At 31.3% G+C, this 22915-nt stretch overlaps 1 protein-coding gene across 3 annotated transcripts; it reads left to right on the forward strand.

Annotated features, from left to right (window-relative positions):
- Positions 1 to 2661: 2661 nt before the first annotated feature.
- On the forward strand, positions 2662 to 19024 carry LOC139516048 (type-2 ice-structuring protein-like). Of its 3 annotated transcripts, none has more exons than XM_071305857.1 (8): positions 2662 to 2784; positions 3934 to 4004; positions 4461 to 4589; positions 10139 to 10321; positions 11103 to 11191; positions 11920 to 12028; positions 14669 to 14930; positions 18833 to 19024. In XM_071305857.1, the coding sequence occupies exons 2-7, from the start codon at positions 3938 to 3940 to the stop codon at positions 14902 to 14904; spliced, it is 813 nt and encodes a 270-aa protein (XP_071161958.1). In that variant the 5' UTR covers positions 2662 to 2784; positions 3934 to 3937; the 3' UTR covers positions 14905 to 14930; positions 18833 to 19024. The 3 variants fall into 3 exon arrangements, with proteins under 3 accessions (XP_071161958.1, XP_071161957.1, XP_071161959.1); XM_071305856.1 differs by having other exon boundaries at positions 14669 to 14900; XM_071305858.1 differs by having other exon boundaries at positions 14669 to 14797.
- The last annotated feature ends 3891 nt before the right edge of the window (positions 19025 to 22915 follow it).

Here is a 22915-nt window from a genome sequence, read left to right on the forward strand (position 1 = left end):
TCCACCAGCAGTGGCATCGACCCAGTGATGTTAATAGTTATCAAAGGATTCTAAACGCCAGACGTGCGTTTCGTCTACATATATCTCATCACTGACGATCAGATCAAAATAGTTATAAAGTTTTTAAAGCATGGACAGAAATGCAAAATAAACTTAAACCAAAAAACGAAGAATAATGTTTAACAGATTCACTTTGGAATAATGGAAATATTAAAATAGATAGCATATCTGTGTTCTATAAAGACTGGGACTGGGATGATAACAGTAGTTTGTTGATGAATGATCTGGTAGATAATGAGAGTAAATTCCTCTAAGTTCAGTATTTTTGTGATTTTACTTTTTAATGTCTTTTGAGCAATGCAAATATATTGATGAAATTAAATCTAACCTTCTAGTTTATAATTGAGTTATATCAGAAATAAAATCATATCAAATTCTCTAAACATAATATCTCTATAGAAAATCTTTATAAAGTTCATTGACCAATTCTACCAAACAATATTAGAACATTTTTTTTTGTCAAATAAAGGGTCAACAGATATGTATAATGTTTTCTTAAAAAAAAATAGTACAAGGCTTAGTTGTGAAGATAAATGGTCTCTAAGATTAAACAAAATTCTATATTTACAGAACAAAACTCTGTGAAAATAAGGTAAATTTTACAGGACTTAAAAACTACACCAAAGAAACTCTTGCATTAGAAAAGAATATATATTTTTAAAAGAAACCCTTTTCATATGGCCATTATCTGCTGGGACCCCTGGCTTCCAATTTTGAGTATACAAAAAATCGGTACATTATGTACCGGACTTATTTTTATGTACATTTCTTTCCTTATCCACATCACCACCTATGTTATGATTTGATAACAATTGTGAACTTTCCATTTCTAAGTAGCAACATTCCAGCAGCACCTGTATTCGGGGTATATATCTCCCAATTGATACGATATTCCCATGCTTGCATTTCCTATCATGATTTTCTTGATAGAGGTTTGCTACTCACAAGGAAGCTATTAAACCAAGAGTTCCAAATGGTGAAGTTGAAATCATCCCTTCGTAAATTTTACGGACGCCATCACGAGTTGGTTGACCGTTATGGAATAACCGTTTCACAAATGATATCGGATATGTTCCTTACGTCGTAACTACAATCCACTTCCCTTTCATGAATATGACCTACCGAATTAGACTATTAACCGGATTTGTAATCACATGAGCAACACGACGGGTGCCACATGTGGAGCAGGATCTGCTTACCCTTCCGGAGCACCTGAGATCACCCCTAGTTTTTGGTGGGGGTCGTGTTGTTTATTCTTTAGTTTTCTATGTTGTGTCATGTGTGCTATTGTTTTTCTGTTTGTCTTTTTCATTTTTAGCCATGGTGTTGTCAGTTTGTTTTAGATTTATGAGTTTGACTGTCCCTTTGGTATCTTTCGTCCCTCTTTTGATACTGTTATATATTGGTTCATATATATGCTTGATGTTTTGTCTATGTTTATAACTACATGTATGTTCCTCTAAGTTATTGCCTGTACGCAAATATTTGAATAAATAAATCCTGCAAGCTGTATTATGAATGATTTAAGTAAAATATATATATTATTTTTTTTTAATTGTTGCTTTTTTTTTCAAAATTCCAATTTCTGTGATTTTTATTTATTTATTTTTTATTCTTTTATCTATTAAGATTCATGGATCATTCTATATTGATACTGTATTAGTTGGATATACTATAATTTATAAATGTATATATTTGATGTATCCACTAACAAATGTCAAACTATCAATAAGTATGATTGCTTCTGAAAAAAAGCCAAACATGTACACAGCTGTAGAGCATTAAGGACCCAACATACCAGAAGTATGTGCAAAAAAAACCAGAAACCCATACATTGTCGTAATATTACATTGAATTTCGTAATCAATGACAAAAACATACTAGCTAAGGTATTGTCAAGGTATGTAACAAACTTTTTTCTAGTTTATTTTGAAATTTCAAGATTATTTTAAAGGTCCAACGCCCTGAGGCAAAATTTACTTAATATGATGTTTGTTTTACTGTGCTGGTTTGTGCATTGCGCTTGAATGCTTACATGTATGTGTTATCTATCCTAATTGAGTGAACTTTCGAATTCTTTAAGAGGTATAATAAAGAGTATCGCTTTGGATGCACAAAATACAATAGAAGTGTTACTTTTATTTACTTACAATGAGTTGATACCACTGCCAGTCAGCTATTTTTATCTGCGAGTTAAACCAACTCTTTAATCAGTGTTTCGGAAGTGGCTTGATTCATAACAAACTTTTCTAACATTTTCCTCTGATCATTTTAAACATCATTATACTTGCTAAGCATATGTAAATTTGTTACGTAACAAAATACAATCTCGAGTACAATTTAACTTACTTATTATACAATCTCGATCGATGTTAAATGGTTCTTAAAATGTTAATTGATTATTTTTTTTTAATTGAAAGTTCAATAGTACATACATGTACTATGTGTGGTCATTGCAAATGTTGCTTACATATTGCTATTGATTTATTTTTTATTTATTTTTATTAAATTGTGCGCCTACGTGTACTTCATATCTAAGCCAATGGGATCAAAGCGATATTGCATCATTCTTATATAACCATTGAAATCAAAGCGCTATTACATAATTTTTTCTCAAACATATATAAATCTGTGCATTCAATCTCTAAAGTATCTATATGTGAATGTGTAGGAAATTGATAACATTTGCTTAGTTTGCATCAGCAAGTTTTTACAGTTTTAATTGTAAGTATATATGTTGTTGTCTTAATAAATGCTCAATTATGGAAATTTATTAACGCAATATTTTTATTGAAATTATGAATTGTACCAATAAAATTGAGAATGGAAATGGGGAATGTGTCAAAGAGACAACAACCCGACCATAGAAAAGACAACAGCAGAAGGTCACCAACAGGTCAGAGAAATTCCCGCACCCCAATATCCAGTTTTGTTTTTGCAAATGTTTACATACATTTTATTTGCGTAATTATGTAATTACTACACTGCATGTGATATTAATAATATAAATATTTTTCATGTTATATGCATACTTTAAATGTCATTTTTCATAATGTTAAATGAATACTTTAAATGCTATACTTCACCTTAAATGAATACTTTAAATATTATGCTCAATGTTAAATGAATATTTTTAATGCTATACCTCATCGTAAATGAATATACTTCATCTTAAATGAATACTTTAAATGTTATACTCAATGTTGAATAAATACTTTAAGGGAGTTCGCTTCTCAGTTTCAAAATAATAAGCTTCTTAAAACACTAGATTATATTGATAGAGGATTAATAAAGGAATCAAAAGATTATATAGGTCAATGTGTTTGTTTTCGAGATATTAGCCATTGAAACTTTGGCGGGAAAATATTCTCTCTTTACTTTACATAGCTTTATTATTGACAAGTTTAAGTTCCCAAAAACTATTGAAAAATAATTAAAATTGTATATGACAGATAATTTATCATTATACTTGTAGGAGATTTTTAAAAGGAAAAATGGGGTTCAATGGGCAAATTTTTTAAGGCATTCAAATGGATAAAAACCAGAGGATTCCGAAAATCTGATAGAAATCTCAAAATATGACAAGCGAAGATCCTTAAATGTTATACTTCATGTTAAAAGAATACTTTAAATGGTATACTCCATTTTAAATGAATATTTTAAAATGTTATTCTTCATGTTAAATGAATACTTAAAGTGTTATATTTCATCTTAAATACATACTTTAAATATTATACTTCATAAAAAATGATTAATGCAAATATTATAAAAATTTTCTGAAATATGAAAAATGCACATATTATAAAAAATTTCTGAAATATGAAAAATGCAAATATTGTACTTAATGAAATATGAATAATGTAAATGTTTCAGCACCATGTTTAACTGTTGTCACGTGATTGTCATTGCACTCAGCATATACCATGAGGTGAATGCAGAAGAAAGTAAGCTTCATATCAATGGATGAACTGTAAACAAGATTCAACATTAACATTGATAAATATAAATAATCAACATAAAGTGCATTATTGATTGTGTAGAGTATATCGCACGAAAATAATACATAAGGTTAATGTTCATCTACAAAAATGAATGCAAAGAATTTCGTTTGAAAATGTGTCAAACTAAATATATTGATTAAATGTAATGAGTTATATCATTTTGATGTAAAAAAAATATAGTGCATTACCACTATCGAATTTGCCTGAAATAATTAATAGATTTCTTTATTCTTTTGACGGCAAAAAAATAATTTTAATTTCAGAACCAATTTTGGAAACAATTGTGTTTATCCTCTATCTTTGACACATTTTATCTTTTCATAATACATAATGTTCTGTTCGAAATGTAAACATCGCATGATGTAGAGTCATTTTAAGTATAATATCTTAATTTTTAAGAGTTAACTCGTCAATGTACGGCCTCACAGGGAAGATGCGCTCAAACAAAATATTCCAATTGTGAAAGTAGTTTTGGTTCTGGATGGACAGAAAAAGGCAGTTGTTGTCGAAGGAGACCGTGTTGCGTGTGTAAGTATACTATCATACAAGTCGCCGTAAACTAACATTGTTTTGCAGTATATCACGTAGATATAAGCTGGAATATTTATATAGAAATGTAGCTACCTTAGCTACAATTGCAGAATATTTTACTTCGATGTTTCGTCGAGTGCATTGATTTTACTTATTCTATAAAGTATATATATATACAACTCGTCTAAACATCAACCCAACAATGTTAGATCTGTAAATTTGCTTTCGCAAATTTTTGGTTCTTCCCTCGCCGGGATTCGAACCCATGCCGTCTGAGATGCTTTTTTGTTTTTCAACATATCGAATGGATGTTTGGCCAATGATCTTGTACAGTAATGGGGGTTGCAAAACTCACCCTGTGTGACCGAACACTTATTTTAATAGGAGTTATCTACCCACGTCCCCTTTTTCTTGTTATCGCTATATCTCTAATATATATATATGTTAGCGGCAATAAGTGAAAGTATATATATATATATATATACATGTTAGTGACAATAAGTGAAATTGGGCATTAAGCTTAAATTCTAGGCAATAAGCTAACGCCTTGGCAGTAAGTCTATTGCCTAAATGATGTTCGAAATTTGTCTTGAATCCTAGAATTTAAGCTTAAATTCTGAAAAATGTGTACAGGCATTAAGCTTAATGCCTAAAATATAAATGCGAGTAATTAAAAGACATTTAATCATTTAAATAAAAATATTTTTGTTACATAATAACATTATGAGAACTGGGGCCCGTTAATAGAAACTGTCCTAAGATCGGTCCTATAAGATATTCTAATGACAGAAATTATGATAAAATTAGGATCGACTTATGACATGTCTCAGCATGCAAATCGAAGCTATCTGGGGATTATCTTAGCTACGAGGTCCTAAGCACTGGCGTAAAAGAAAATAACAGATTAAAAAATTATTAAAAAACTGTTTCAAATTTAACCAACAACTTTAATGTAAAAAGCGATTACTCTTTAGAAAATAATTATCAGTTTTAAATTAAAGGCAACAAATAATTTTGATATTATAGTTAGGTCTTTCCTCTTTTCGTGGAAAGACTTTTTGTTTTTCTTCTGATTATTTTTTTGTTGTTTTTTTTTTTGTTCTGTCGTCTGAGATGCTTTTTTGTTTTTCAACATATCGAATGGATGTTTGGCCAATGATGTTGTACAGTAATGGGGGTTGCAAAACTCACCCTGTGTGACCGAACACTTATTCTTATAGGAGTTATCTCCCCACGTCCCATTTTTCTTGTTATCGCTATATCTCTAAAACCGTAAAAGATTTTAACAAACTGCTTTCACCAAATTGTTTTTCTACTCTTCAGAATGATTTGGTTAATTTAACTGGAGTGATCTGAAGACATCTTATGGGAGTTATTTCCCTTTGAAAATTTAAGATAGGCGATACGTTGGATAAATTCATACGTTATAAGTCGTAGAGGCCTACCGTCTTTTGATATGAAGTCCTTAGTCCATTTGAAGGAAATTGAGGTCAAGGTCAAAGGTCAAGGTCATGTTATAAATTTTGAATTTTGCTTGTTATCGTTATTCAAAGAAACTGTAACAGTTAATGATATGGAGTGTTTGCCAAATAACTGTCTACGATAAGGCACAACTTCAACCCATTTAAGTTGAAGTGTTTTGGTCAACCCTTATAGTAGTTTTCTCCCCTTTTGTATTTGAAATCGGTATTTCTCAACAACCATACAAGTGATTGACCTGAGGTCTTTTGATTTGAGATCACTGACATATGACATTGATATTGAGGTCAAGGTCAAAGGTCAATTTGACGTTCTTGATTTTGACCTTTGCTAAAAATTCTTTCTTGTTCATTATAAAACAATTAAGTCTTCTGCATATACCTATTAATCTTTTTTTTTATATCAATTTGAGGTACCAATTACATCATCAAGGTGTGACATTTTTCTAACATCATTTTTTAAATTTCATTCTTATTATCGAGGTGGAAAGACCTTCAATTGTTCTCTGAAGAATTGGTTTTCAATTGTATATTTAAATTCTTTAAAACAAAACATAAGTAAAAAAATATAACTACGTTTTATATTTGAATTGAACAAACTATATAGTGAATTGTAAATAGTTTAAATGAAATAAAATTATAATCGATAAAATCCATGTATGTTTTAAGGGAGCTCAATTCGAAGTATCACGTTCTCATACTTTATTTATTGCATCTATTTTATTTTATTACTGCAATTAACATACGTTTGAATATGAGCAAAAGAAAACAAATATCGAATTTTACCGATGCTAAACTACAGGGCCCAGTTTCATTCTAAATATAAAAAAGAAGATGTGGTATGTTTCCAAATGAGACAACTCTCCACAAGAGACAAGATATAAGATCACTAATAAAATATTTTATTTATATTTCAACGCATCAAATACATATGTAATGATTTACAAATATGAAAACTTGATAGAAATGTGTGTTAAAATCATTTTGTTATCACAAGTTGTGGAAAATTAACTTATTCAATGAAAAAAATGAAAATGGTGTGAGCAAAAAAAAACTTATCTTGATTTTGTCCACTTTTGACCAGTTCAAACCAGTTCAACTAGTGAAGTTAACAAATTTTCAAATAAATTTTATAATCATTCTATAGAATCTCTTCCCTTTTTTTAATTGGATACAATCACTTTTTTTAAATCTTTTAATATTTTGTTATACCACAAAAACATGAAAAAATATAAGTAAATTTTGTTTTTAAACTGCTAAAATTACTAAATAAACTTACCAAATTTGAAGATTTGTCAAATGAATGTATATGTAATACATGTAATATTAGAAATATAATTAAGAAACGACTTTATATCAAGAATAGATCAACGTATATGCATAAATTCTAGAGTTCACTTATTGCCTAAAGTTATGTTTGGCAATAGGATGAATAATTACAATCAGATTTCAGGAAATAAGCTTAATGCCTGAAAATTTCAGGCAATAACTTAATGCCTAGGCGTTAGCTTACTGCCTATGTTTTAAGCTTAATGCCTAATTTCACTTATTCCCGCTAACATATATATATATATCATATGGTGTGTTTAATAACCTTTAATTCCTCTGACTGTTGATGTGTTTGATAACCTTAAATTCCTCTGACTGTGTGTTTAATGCGTAAGAAACTATATTCATTATTCAGATCGCAGAGAGGGTATGTGTTGTGACATTCCCGTTTTAGATTTTATATATATTGTCTAAGAATTGAATTAAACATATAATACGGATTACCATTTCCTAGTATATTGTACAATTGTATGATACTAAACTTTTAACGTTCTACATTAGAGGAATGAATATAAGATTGAGATTTCACAAAACCTGTTTAACACCGCTGCATGTTTTTGCGCTTTTCCCCAAGGCAGGAGATTCTGGCCTTGTTTTATCTCGTATGTTTTAAATTATTTATATAGTTCGTAGTTAAGTTTGACGTCCACCATCACTGAACTAGTACAAACTTTTGTTAAGGGTCCCGCTGAAGCACACCTCTGGCTGCGGAATTGATTGTCTGGCTGTATTGAAGACAAATTGGTAGTCTCTGGTTGTTGACTGCGCTTTGGTCGAGTTGTTATCTCTTTAACACATTCCCCATCTCCATTCTCAATTTTATTTCATAATCTTGAGAAATATTTTAAGTTTGAAGTGTAAAAATATTCAATCTCTATCTAACGTTATCGAAGACACATTCCGAATTTATTTAATGATCTTGAGATCTGTGTTTTTAGTTCAGTGTGAAGATATTAAATATTTTCAACGTTAAATGAATCCTGGCATCACTGTCAAAATGTAAATAAGGCCGTTATTTTGAGGGCTTTTATTGCTGACTATGCGGTATGTGCTTTGCGCATTGTTGAAGGACATACGCGGTGACCTATAGTTGTTAATTTCTGTCTCATTTTGGTCTTTTGTGGAGAGTTGTCTCATTGGCAATCATACCACATCTTTTTATTTCTATAAACAGTTTAGTTGTATTATTTGTTCTTTTGTTTGTTTGTTATAACTTGTAAACTGCAGGTATTCTAAAGACTTGTAGTTCGGTGTGAAGATATTCCACCCAACAATCTTACAAATGTTGCTGTCACTGTAACAGAAAGAACTATTAGCTCAACGGCAAATTTTACCTGTGATGCAGGACATTCATTTGTTGGAAACGAAACTATAACATGTACCTCCTCAGGATGGAATGGGAATATACCACAATGTCGCTGTAAGAACAAACTCTTTTTTGAATTTTGGATTTTCAATGCTGTTCAACTTTGTACTTGTTTGGCATTATATCTATTTTGATATGAGAATCACTAATTAATCCTATTTAGACGAAACTCGCGTCTGGCGTAGTAAATTATAATCCTGGTATTACTAATGTTATTTCAACTGATCGGGCGGAGCTTACTTTTTAATTAACGTAAGGACAGTCTATCTGAAGATGTGCGTGATAAAGATGATGGCTGTTATGATTATAACTGATTTCTAATCACCTATCAGTGTCACCAAACAGATATACAAATGAACTGAGTGTATGATATAGGACGAATAACTGGACACTTTATTGATGAGTTTATCCTGAAATACCTGTCTATAGATGGACTGGTCTTAGATAAGCGAACCAGTTAAACCCCGCCTAGTCAAGTGAAATAAATCAACTATTTAGTTCAGTGTGAAGATATTCAATCTATCCAACGTTAAATGAATCCTGGCATCACTGTCAAAATGAAAGCAATTTCTAACAAGAACCCTACAAAAGTCTGAAGGAGCATTCTTTTATGCTTAACACATCTTTTGGTCAGTTGATCGAAAACAAATGTTACGATAAAAAATCTTTCGGGAAATTAACAAATGTGTCTTTTTCAAATCAAATAAAATATTTGTCCTTATCTTAGTGTTTCGGGATAGTTATGAATTCTTTACCACTATAACAGATCAATTTGAGCGATGCAAGTTAAAATCTTACAATGATAGCCTTCAATCAACAAACGTACCGCTGATTGTCTTTCGTGGATTTGTCTTTTAGTATTTGTTAAAAAAGGAACTAATCCATCTGATGAGTTAAACATTTTTCAACTGATTTTTATAGTTCGTTCTTATGTTGTACTGTTATATACCACTGTCCTAGGTTAGGTGGAGGATTGGGATCCCGCTAACATATTCAGCCCCGCCATATTACGTATGCAAGTGCCTGTCCCAAGTCAGGAGAGTATAATTCAGTGGTTGTCGTTAGCTTATGTGTTACAAAAATGTACACATTTGATTTTCGTTAATTTTGTTATGTAAATAAGTTCGTTTGTTTTCTCGTTTGAATTGTTTTACATTATAAATTTCGGGATTTTTATAGCTGACTTTGCGGTACGTGCTTTGCACATTGCTGAAGGCCGTACGCGGTGACCTTTAGTTGTTAATTTCTGTCTCATTTTGGTCTCATGTGGGGAGGTGTCTTATTGGCAATTATACCACATCTTCTTTTTTATATAAACAGTTTAGTTGTATTAGTTGTTCTTTTGTTTGTTTGTAATAACTTGTAAACTGCAGATAGTCGTGTAGATTTGTGTGAAGATATTCCACCCAACAATCTAACAAATGGTGCTGTTACTGTAACGGAAAGAACTATTGGTTCAACGGCAAATTTTACCTGTGATGCAGGACATTCACTTGTTGGAAACGAAACTATAACATGTACCTCCTCAGGATGGAATGGGAATATACCACAATGCAGTAAGAACAAACACTTTTTTGAACTTTGGATTTTCAATGCTCTTCAACTTTGTACTTGTTTGGTATTACATCTATTTTGATATGAGAATCACTAATGAGTCCTTTTTAGACGAAACGCGCGTCTGGCGTACTAAATTATAATCCTAATACCTTTGATAATTATTTAGTGAAGATATTCAATCTATCCAACGTTTAATGAATCCTGGCATCACTGTCAAAATGAAAGCAATTTCTAACAAATACCCTAACAAACGAACTAACCCTACAAAACGCTGAACTAAAAAGCGTTCTGTTATGCTTCATTTATCCTTTGGCACATTAACTGAAACTAAGTATCATACTTGGGAGTAAGGCACTGTAAGGCACTTTCTGGAAATTACGGATAAAAGTTGTATTCTAATATCCCGAAGACGGCAAATACAGGTAACATAAATCCAATAAAACACTTGCTCTAAACTCTGGCGATCCGGTACAGAAGGGGATTCCTTTTTCAACTACAAACAATCGTAGAACAATGTGGCTTGTGTCCATGTTGCTTTTTGTTCGCTTTACATCTAGTAGGGTGTTCGAAATATTGATTTAACATCCAAATAATACGAATATTATAAATTGTAAGAACCACAATAATGCGTCTGTACATTACGAGACAAAATTTATAAATTTGTTATCATCGAAAAAAAACTTGACAGAAATATATGAGCTTCGAATGTGGACAACCATTTATTAATGATAGTTGGCAGAAATCCTTAAAACAGTTAATATTGTTTTGATACAATTTTAGTATCTATATTATGTCCTGAGACGATAGCCTTCTTTCGTGGTTCAAAATACATATTCAGCTGTGGCAAGAGACATTGGTCTAACTCTGAGGTAAGCAATTTAATATTTTGATAAACAATTTAATTTTCTATTTTAGAACGTACCAAAAAATGTTTTTTTCTATGTATTACTGGATTGCTCTTACAGTAAAATATTTATAAATTATGAAATTGTGAATTTGCATCATAACATCAACTTGGTCTGATTCGACGGTATACAATTTAATATATTGATATCCAATTTATTTTTTGCAATTATAACATGTTTTTTTTTCTACATAACTGGATTACTCCTTAACTACAATATTATTAATCTATGAGTTTGTGAATTTGCATTATCCGAAAAATATTAAGACAAGAAGTAGAAATCAAGGAAAAAATCGGGCTCCGAACTGAGCAGAGATAAACGTAAGAAAATATTTAACAAGTAAACATTTTATATTCCTTCATTTTGAAACAGATGATGAAAATTATTACGTTATACTTCCTGAATATATGTGCGTGCCATCAAAAATCCTGAAAGAAGTAATCCGTTAAATGTATATGATGAAGATGATTTAGCTGAATAAATCGAAATTTCTAGGAAGAAATTACCTTAGCTGTACAGGGCAAGACTTTTCTGGATTTTTTGTTCCGAAATTCAATTTAGCTTCGTATATCATTTTTTTTTACCAATTTTATTCATTAACGAGCCTTGTTTTGAACAAATGCTCGTCTTGTGTACACAATGATAAGCACGGTATGGTTGCTGAATTTTTAAACTAATATTCATTGTTGTAGACTAACTGCATTGCCAGTGGTGGACATTTGGCTTCTATTGAAACTGCCGAAGAAAACACTTTTTTATTAGACGTCTTTGTATTGATGCAGAACATACTGAGCATACCTGGTAGGAAAATTGTATTGACACAGAAAATAATGAAATCAACCGATTTTAATAATATTACGTTTTAAAAACTAAGACGATATTTGTATTGAATGATAAACTCTCATTTTGTTATGAAATTGATCGATAAACTATCTTTTAATCGATATTTACATTATGCTGTCTGATTATATTATTATTCTATAAGTTTTTATGAACGCTGCTCGTGCTCACATTTGCATATCAGAAAAATGTGCATTTGTGGTTGATGGCGCAAAATAGATCATGAGCTGGAAATTTGTGTTCATGCCTCACACAGTTTGAGTGGTATTCTATACCGAAAACTTTTTATTGAAGTGTATATTTGGTATGAAATGCTTCATTTTGCTAAGGTGTTCAAGTTTTGATCGACGAACGTGTGTCTGATGAAAAAACGAGCAGTTATTGATTTAACACAAATTAAAAATAACAAAGATGGAGCAGGAGCACTTAATTTTGGTAATCTATATTATGTTATTACCATAAAATCAAGAGATTACAAGGATATTGAGCACGTGTATAGTATGTACAATTAGATAATAGTTTATTTCAGTAACAGATCCATACGTAATGCGATCACCGGAATTTAAAGAGTAGGGTCACACTAACATGACTATAAGGTCACTTCGAATACGAAAAATATGTCGGCGAATTGCTTCCTAAAAGCAAGCAATTACCAAAAAGGAAACTTCTTCCAAATGTGCACAAATAAGAGATTTTTTTCAGAAAAAGTATATATACATAAGTTTTATAATGCATATCATCTCTTTAGGTATAAAAAACATATGCATTATTTTTTCTTTATTTGAGGTTTCATATGACTTTAAGTCAAATTTTCATTTGTTTACCTATGTTACGTTATATATTAGCGGTAGGCGTCTGAAGTATGCTGCTCGAGAGTTAAGTAGACTCCTGGCTTAGCTTTTCAATAATTGTTATACGTTAAGCTAATTATCTAGAAAAACTTGTAATTAACAACCAATACTCAAGTTCAAAAGTTATAATAGAGAACTGGTGTCAATCTATAGGCCGATATCATTTTTGTCTATCATTGGTTAGAAGTTTGTAACGTTGTGTGTTTAAGCATTTCTTTTGAAGAAGCATAATAAAATAACGAGTATAAGTCCGTTTGACTTCTATAAATCTTCAAAAAATAATTCTTAAAAATTCATTTTTAAAGATAAATATTTTTTTTCTTCATGTACATTTGTATGTTAATGTATGATATATACGAACTCTGACTACGAAAATAATAATTTTAAACCTACAATCAAGAAAGTTACTCATTAGGTCTCTATGTTACTTCAATTTATTTTAATATAAAATACTCAATGGAGTACGTATGAGTAGTGTAACAGCCTTCCATTCAAAACAAAAACATTAGACATGTGCTCTTAACCTGTTTCATTGTACCATATGACTTTACTCATAAAGAATAGTGTATTGGTGAGACAAATTCCTAAAAACACACAGCCGCCGACAGTACATGTATATAGGAAAGATCAGACGTGTATGGGTGAGACAAAGTCCTAAAAACACACAGCCGCCGACAATACATATATATAGGAAAGATCACACGAAAAAAATCTACTTTTTATTTGAAGTTATTTTTCTTTTTCTTTTTGACAGCAAGACATATTAATATAAGGGAATCCTTGATTCCGAATGCCTTATTATTTGTTTATCTATTTATATGTTATTAACATGATTTTTTGAAACAAAATATGTTTAATGTATAAAAAATAACGAATTTCTATGGTCTGTGTAAACGAATTATCAACATGTTGATTAAAAAAATATATTGAATATTACAATGGTGAAGTTGTTTGACAAAGATCGTGCATCCTTGATTCTTTTTAAGTTCGTGCTAAGCTTGCTTTCATACTCCTTGTCAATCATACCGTTTCACACTCTGCATTAAAACTGTATTGAATAGTTGTCCCATGAGGTCCCAGGACCGGTTATCGTCCTTTGGTTTTCGTTGTCTAGTTATCGTCCTTTGGTTTTCGTTGTCTATAGTCCCTAGTGTGAACAGTGTATAACTTGAATTTAAATTTTGATACACTTTCTTAATCTATTTCATGAAATTTAATGCATTAAATATTGAGTAGGGGGATCAAATACATGTTAAAACAATTGGGTGCTGAATTTTTATGTTAAGTAGTGATTTGTTCCAGTCCCAAAAGGTCAAAGTGTATTACGTCTAAAGCTGTCAAACTTAGGTCTAGACCCTCAAAACACAGAATTGTCAATATGTTGAGTTAGAGCTGATAGAAGTTTCTATGATTTTGATATCATCTGCCCCTCTACTTAAAATTTCTTGTTTAGATAGAGCAGGTACGATTTTTTTCATTTATTGTCAAAAAGAAATGCACTACGAAATAACTGTGTTCTCGGGCCATTATCAATCATACCATATTTCCTAATTTATATATTTATGGTGTAAATTAAACATCTATGTGACATGTCTTAACATTCATAACAGAGGCTATATGCTTGATGACATTATTTTGTTAATTCTTTTAAAGAAATTCATGCAGTTGTAAATTCTTATTTTCAGTTATTTTTCTGTTTTACATTTCAAGATAGCGTTCTTTCTTATTATGTTGATATTATTATTTTAAGCATTCTTCTGGATTGGCCTTACAGACAATAATGATGAGATGTCATATAAATGGTTGTCTGGTGAACCACTTAATTTCAGTAACTGGTATCAAGGACCACCACAGCAACCAGATAATAAAGATTACGATGGTCAGTTAGGCGCACATTGTGTTATGATAAATACAGATTATTCTTTTAAGTGGAATGACGAATTTTGTAGCAATATACCATTACAGTCTGTTTGTGAAATTCGGTAAGAAGAATTAAAGCCCCATTTACCATGGTAAGAAAATAAATTTAAAAATGGAAAACATATTATACAACTACTTCCTTTAGACAATAAAAGAGGAAAAAAGGAAATAAGAAAAAGTTTTGTAAAATATCGAATGGGGAAAGATTTTACCATTTTGGTGGATCATATAGAGTAAATAAACTCTTCATAGATACCAGGATTGAAATTTAGTATTTGCACTATACGCTCGAAACACGCTTTGTGTGATATATCTGTATCTCTTTCGTTTTCGTTGTTGTTTTTAGTTGTCTGGATTGGGAGACAATGTTGGCTGCTGTACCCTTAGTTTTGACAGTTGTACCTGATGTGTTTTTGTTTTGTTCGCACGTCGTTTTCAATATGGTGGAATCTCGTACAACTGTCATTCGAGTAAGAGGTTTGGCTTACTATAACCAGGTTTAATCCACTTTTTTTTCTACATAAGAAAATGCCTGTACCGAGTCAGGAATATTACAGTTGGGGCCCTTTATAGCTTGTTGTTCGGTGTGAGCTAAGGCTCCGTGTTGAAGGCCGTACTTTAACCTATAATGGTTTACTTTTTAAATTGTTATTTGTATGGAGAGTTGTCTCATTGGCACTCACACCACATCTTCCTATATCTAATTATTCATTTGTTTGTTGTGTGTGAGCTTTTGGTTTTGCCATTTGATGAAGAACTTTTTGATTTGAATTTTCCTCAGAAATCCGTTTTTTTGTGATTTTATTTTTTTCCCTGACAGACATATTATCACTCTTTTTGCACCTAAGTTAAGTATGTTCACCACAATAAAAAAAAAAATAAGACGTGGTATGATTGCCAATGAGACAACCCTCCATAAGAGACAAAATGAAACAGAAATTATCAACTATCTGTCACCATATGGTCTACACTAATGAGCAAAGCCCATACCGCATAGTAAGCTATAAAAGGCACAGAAATGACAAATGTTGAACAATTTAAACGAGAAACCGGACGGGCCTTATGTATGTACAAAATATAAACGAAAAACAAATAAGTTACACATAAACAAACGACACCCACTGAATTGACTCCTGACATAGGACAGACACACACATACAGAAAGAGGCGGGGTTAAACATGGTAGCGGGATCCAAATACTACCCTAACCTGAAACAGTAGTGTAACAGTACAATGTTGAACGAACTATAACAATCAATTATAAAATGATGAATGTTTATTTTCATTATGGATGTTAACATTTATAAACTACTCTTGCCTTTTATTTACCCTGTAACGATCCCAGGACGTTTTCAAAACACAACTGGTCAAATAAAACTATTATGGTGACTTGAAAAACACCAGTATCACTCAGATTACAATTCTACCTTGACAGGTAAGTTTGTATTTAGCCTATAAAATACTTATTTAGCCTTGAGAATTGAAAGGTCAGTTTATCCCATTCATACAATAGAAGTTTACCTATGAGGGTCAGAATGGGGTTTACAGAATAGAGAATACATGTAATAGCAACAAAAAATAGAGAATAGAGAAAATTAACAACAAAATAAAGAATAGAGAATAATTTAAAGCGGTGCAAAAGTATAAAGAATAACTGTGCAAAATAAAAAGGTAACTTAGGTAACTGTAATGCAATACTGATAATATACTGATCATTGTACAGAATTGATAAATAATCTTGTAACAGAAAGACTAAATAGTAAAATCATTTACATGAGAATTTTACAGAATGAGAGTTATTTTTAAGGCTATTAAAAGAAAAATGCCCTAAAATTTAAAGAATACAGATATTAAAAAAAGCCTTGCAGGTCCTCATGTCATTTAAATTGTCAAAATTTGGGACACATCTAGTCAAACTGGTTTTAAACTAGACATCTAGTCAAACTGGTTTGGTATAACTGACTGTTTCTTGCCCTAGATGTCTATTTCACAGTGACCTTATGTGTGAGTGCTAAGAGTACATTGTACTGTCATATTTATTGGTTTTCTGTTGGGACATGACCTACATTGTTAACATGCAAAACAGCGGCTTGAAATTTCAACTGATATTAGTATAATAAATTAATATTTTGAATTATATATCCTAGTTGATGATGTTTTTTTTGGGACCAAGATGTTTCCTTCATTCTTGTTCACATTATGATTATTTTAACCTTCAATGCACATATAAAGATAGAAAAATTTCAGATCTCATTTAAAATATTTTGCAACTAAATAATAATCTGTCAGATTTGGTGTAAACACAAAACAAGACAGTGTTATAAGATAACCTGCAAGCATTGTCTATTTCTATAACAGTCAAGCAGATAGTTTTTTTATAACTGAAAAAAAAACGACCTTGTAAAGAAATATTCAATTAAAAGGCCGAAAATAACCCCAAAAATTCAACATTAACAGATTTTTAACAATTAAATCAAGATGCACAAAGTTTTAAGTATTGGTCAGAATATAGGGTTCTTTTGTACTTTAACAATATCACAATAACAATAAAGTGACCTTAATTTTGGACAAGGTAAATGGCGTGAAGCCAAATCTATCAACTTCTATTGTATGAATGGGATAAACTGACCTTTCAATTCTCAAGGCTAAATAAGTATTTTATAGGCTAAATACAAACCTACCTGTCAAGGTAGAATTGTAATCTGAGTGATACTGGTGTTTCTCAAGTCACCATAAGTTATCCATAAGTAGTAGTTATGAGAAATGCTATCGATCTAAAGCTTACTCTTTAATCGTATTTTTCATTTAAATATGGAAACAAGAAACAGATTCCAACTTGCGTTTATAGATATATATGTATATAAATAGATGTGGTATGAGTCCCAATGAGACAACTCTCCATCGAAGGAGCAATTAATAAAAGTAAACAATTATAGATCAAGGTACGACCTTCAACACAGAGCATTGGCTCACACCGAACCGAAAGCTATAAAGGGCCCCAGTAATTACTTGTATATAACCATTCAAACGAAAAAACCAACAGTCTTATTTTTCATTGTTTTTATAAAAACGAGAAATAATTCATATATTCGATCTTCAAGTCATATGCGTTTTGTTAGAATATATTTTTTTCACTCTTTTGGTCTTTGGAAAATGGTGTTTGTACTGTATTTAGACCCTTCTACAACGTCATGTGTAACATGCACACGTACAAAACATTTTGTAAAAATTGCGGTTTTTATCCAATGCAATGATAGGTTTGAACGTTGTTTTCAGTTTAGACCTGTTTATATTTATTTCGTTTGGGTTTGTATTTTATATTCCCTCCGGTTTATATAATCCCTTCATCCTATTTTGACTCTTTAAAATTCAAGAGTCGATCCTAAATTGAGGTAAATTAAATAGCCTTTAGAACACTTTTTGATCCCTATCATCACAGAAGAGACATTAATTGTCGAAATCCGGATATGGTTGAAAACATTTAGCACTTTACAATCTTTGCTGCAATTTTTATTGTTTTCTACTTGGTATTCAGTTAATATAGAGATCAATTTTGTTACACTTTGTGATCAATTTATTGGGCAACCGCCAATGGCAGTCAGCAGGGATTAGGAACATCAGTTGTTCGACCTACTAGTTAAATGCGTTTTGTTAAAATAAATGTTTCACTCTTTTGGTCGTTGGAAAAAGAATAAACATCACACGTATTTCATCATCAATAGTAAATAATTGATTAACAACCATGTCTCTATATACGACTTACACAATAATGACAAATTTATTAAATGTTTTCTCATTGTAATATAATTATGTTTCCTATTTGTGGTTGTTTATATAGTGGTAACTACATCTTTCTTAAGATAGAAGCAGGTAACAACGATACAGCATTACAATTATCATAAACAGGTTCATATTTAAAAAAAAAAAAAAAGGTTTGCTACATTAAAACAAATAATTACGTCATATCTGATATTGAATTTTCTCCGTTTTGTAGATTGACATAATATCATGTGTCTGTTTGAGGAGCAACATGCATTAGCTGAGAACGACATACTATTTGCCAAATATGAATTATCTGAGGAAGATATGTTATTTGCATTTTATATAACTGTCAAACATCAAAACATACTATCCACACTCATCTGTGTCCACACTTGTTGCATTTTATAAAATATTGAGAGACTTGTTTTATAGTTTTAGATGGCATTTAATAAAAGCATCCATCGAGATAGAAGGGCAGGGATGAATAAATACGTTAACACGTATGGAGAAATATGACAATAGTGAACATAAAGAAAAGAGACAGAGAGAATCTTAATTTCTTATCTATTTCATTACCCGGCAATAATACAGAAATAAGTAATTTTGTTACACCATTGTCCCATGGCGCCCGCAAAAATGTTTAAACCCACTGCTTAATAAGTGTAATAACTAAATTATAAGTCTTTCAAATCAGTTGTTGACGTTTGTTGCTTTATGTCATATTCGGTTTTCTTTCGTTGTTTTGAAAATCAGTCAGGCCCGTTACTTTTCTGGTTTGAATTGTTATACATAAGTTATTTAGAGCCTATAGTAAACTTCTATTCAATACATTCTTTTGTGTCATGTGTGTAGGCATATGTCATTGGCAATCATTCCACATCTTCTTATTTTGTATTTCTCATGCAAGTAACGAATATAGACTACTGATATGATGATGCATTCGGGAACTCAAACGTCAGCAGCAGGGGTAACTCGTAAGTATTTGGAGAATTTCCATGTGTTTTTTCAATGCAAGTTTCACATGTTGCTCATTAAGTTAAATTCATCTATGAAACCGACTTCAATTTTCTAAATTGATTAAGAATAGTGTAACGTTTGTGGGTCATCGTAAATTCCCCTTTTTCTATTTTTAGATACTATATATGACTATAGTTGTCCGGTCACTTTTTCGCGGGGATCGTTTATCTCGTGCTTGAACTCAATGTCCAGAATTGGATATTTAAACCTCGTCAGGGCAGTATTTCTTTAGATTGGGGAAAACTTTCGTACTGGTAAGTTGTACTTTAAAATTTCATTTTATTTTGTATTTTGATGTTTGACTTAAATATTTATTTCTTCTTATTTGATATATTTCTTTTCGGTTTCGTAGTCAAACAGTTCTAAAATATTAAATTACGTTTCCGTTCCAGAATAAATAGAGGGAATTGTACACTAGCTAGAGATTTTATGATTTCGGGTTTATAAAGAGATGGAGTTCATTTTGATAGCGATATTTAAACAGATGGCTAATCCGAGGGGTATTTTGGAGTAACGGTCGTCAATCTACGGAATTGTTCGTGCCTTACTCTGACATAGAATTTTGTATTATCGCATGTTTTGGTTTTGGATCTTGAACTGGTCAATGATATTGAAAAACGTTTTCAGACATTGCTCTGGTTGGATTGAAAATTAAACAGGTATAGAGAAATGCGATGTGGTTTTTTTTACTGGATCGATTTTTGTTCCCTAGTCATAGAATAATGAGGTTCATGATCTAGTCTAACAAAGTCGGTGGGAACCAGTGGGTATATATTTTTTTGTCTCGGAAGGTTGACGTCACAACTTGATTGATTGGATAATATTTTAGTTAAAGACGACTAGTGTACAGCTCTCAATATTTTAAGAAAACGGACACCTCAAAATTCTAGTATCATATAATTATTTTATTCCATTAGATAGCACTAAGGCCAAACGCTTCTTTGAATTGGTAAACTTGTAATGGGTATTTTTCACCGCATCGTTTGTTCAAAAAAGGGGGAAGTTCGAAAATGTATTGAAATTCTGAATTGTAATGAGACAGATTATGAATGAAAACTACGTTTACATGTTCCTTACGTCGTAACTACAATCCCCTTCCCTTTCCTGAATGTGACCTACCGAATTAGACTATTATCGGATTTGTTATCACATAAGCAACACGACGGGTGCCGCATGTGGAGCAGGATCTGCTTACCCTTCCGGAGCACATGAGATCACCCCTAGTTTTTGGTGGGGTTCGTGTTGTTTATTCTTTAGTTTTCTATGTTGTGTCGTGTGTGCTGTTGTTTGTTTGTCTTTTTCATTTTTAGCCATGGCGTTGTCAGTTTGTTTTAGATTTATGAGTTTGACTGTCCCTTTGGTATCTTTCGTCCCATTTACGTTGCAATAGTGGTCTTATATTTCGACTTGGTTGTTCTGTAAACGTACTTTAAATTCAATCAATGTTGTAATGACAAATTATGTTAGTGTTTTGATTATTTACATATTGATTGGAATCATGCTTTTTGTCGAATTGAATACTTACTCACGTAGTGGTTGAGTTAGGAATATGACAGTTGTTATCCATTCGTTTGATGCATTTGAGTTTGCTATACGAGAAGGATATTTTCGTTTTGAATTTTCGTCGGAGTTTTTTTTGTGATTTTACATTTTACTTTATTCACGATTAATGAAATTAAAGACAAACGCCTCAAGGACTTAACATGTCAATATGTTTATATATTTACCAAAGGTCCCATGTGTAAAATTCACTTATATCACTATTCACTGTATATTTGTTATTTCAGAACAATGCTGTACATCTGACCGCAGTTTAGTAAGTCTGACGCATCAGGGTCTCCTGGTACAGCAATTTATTAGTAATTGATAGAATTTTAGTGTTAAAGCAACTTTTTGCGAGCAAGAAATAATGTTCGTTGTGCTATATATATACATATTTATGTTTTGTAGTAATATACCACATCCGGGGGTATCAAAATTGATAAACTGAAAATAGGTGTTTTCCATTTTGACAACCCTGCACCCAACGATGTGTTTTACAACAAGAGAAACCTTACAATATGCATTATCTAGATTATATACCGTCGGCAAAATTAGATGGCTTCCTAGTCACATATTACATCAAATCAATACACCCTTTGACCATTAAGAATGTGATATAAAACACAGTTACAAATTTGGAAATAAACTCGAGAAATTATTGTCCATAAATAATACTAAAATTTGAAATATACAAATCACGTTGGAAGTAATGGACCATTAATTTTTTTAAGAGGCTGATGTTATAATAATATAATTCATTTCGTTTTTGTTAATTTTGCTGTTATTATATGAATAAGCCGATGTGGTATGATTGTCAATGGATGTGAGCAAATTATAAACAACCGTTTGACTATCAACAATGATAAAAAAAAAACACCATATGGTCGACTTGAAGTGAAAAAATTTATGGTTTAATTCTTAACAAAAAAATATACGAAAATGAAATATGACAGACATGAATCACCGACATCCAGTGAACTATATGCTTCTGAATTTGGGAAAATACTAAATAGGTGTGTTAGTGCATATGATTATCCCTCCCCTAACCTTTGACTTTGGTGTAGCAGCACAAAGTGAAAACAAGATATAAAGATCAGATCAAAAAGGCTTAATTCAAATTGATACAAAACAGAAAACACTAAACAAAAACAGACAGGACATGGTAGAATATTCATCAATCCTGCATCTGTTGAACCTTTTTCTGGTTGATTCGAATTGTTACAGTGACGTTACGCGCGATGTTCGTGCCTCATTGGAAATTCGGTGTAGTAGGCAAGATGCAAGTCCAAAATATATAATTGCGTGATATCAAATTCATTGCTATTGTACGGATTTTAAAAAATAACGATTTTTAAAATAAAAACGAAAAAAATAATTGTTGAAACTATGTTTTATGCCGCATGTGACAAGCTTCATTTAAAAAAAAGGCGATTTTTAGGTTGTCCCGTGTAACATATTTCATTTATTGTAACCACTAAACTATGATTTTCGTCAAAACTATTTAAAATTTTGAAAAATGTTTTTTTCCATTATTAAACAGAATGGTTCCTTCAGTCTTTGATGCATTTTTTTATGACGTTATGATGACGTAATAGAAAAAAACCGTGTTCCTTACTACAAGGGCAAATCTGTCCCGCGGGAGAAAAAAAAATTGGGATTCCAGATTTGAGAATAAAAAAACATTTATCTAATGAAAAAACTTTAGTATTTGTATTTACTAAATCAATGTTAATTTGCTTAATTTTATGAATTTAAA

Source organism: Mytilus edulis, chromosome 3, assembly GCF_963676685.1.
Source record: "Mytilus edulis chromosome 3, xbMytEdul2.2, whole genome shotgun sequence".
NCBI classification, from domain to species: domain Eukaryota; kingdom Metazoa; phylum Mollusca; class Bivalvia; order Mytilida; family Mytilidae; genus Mytilus; species Mytilus edulis.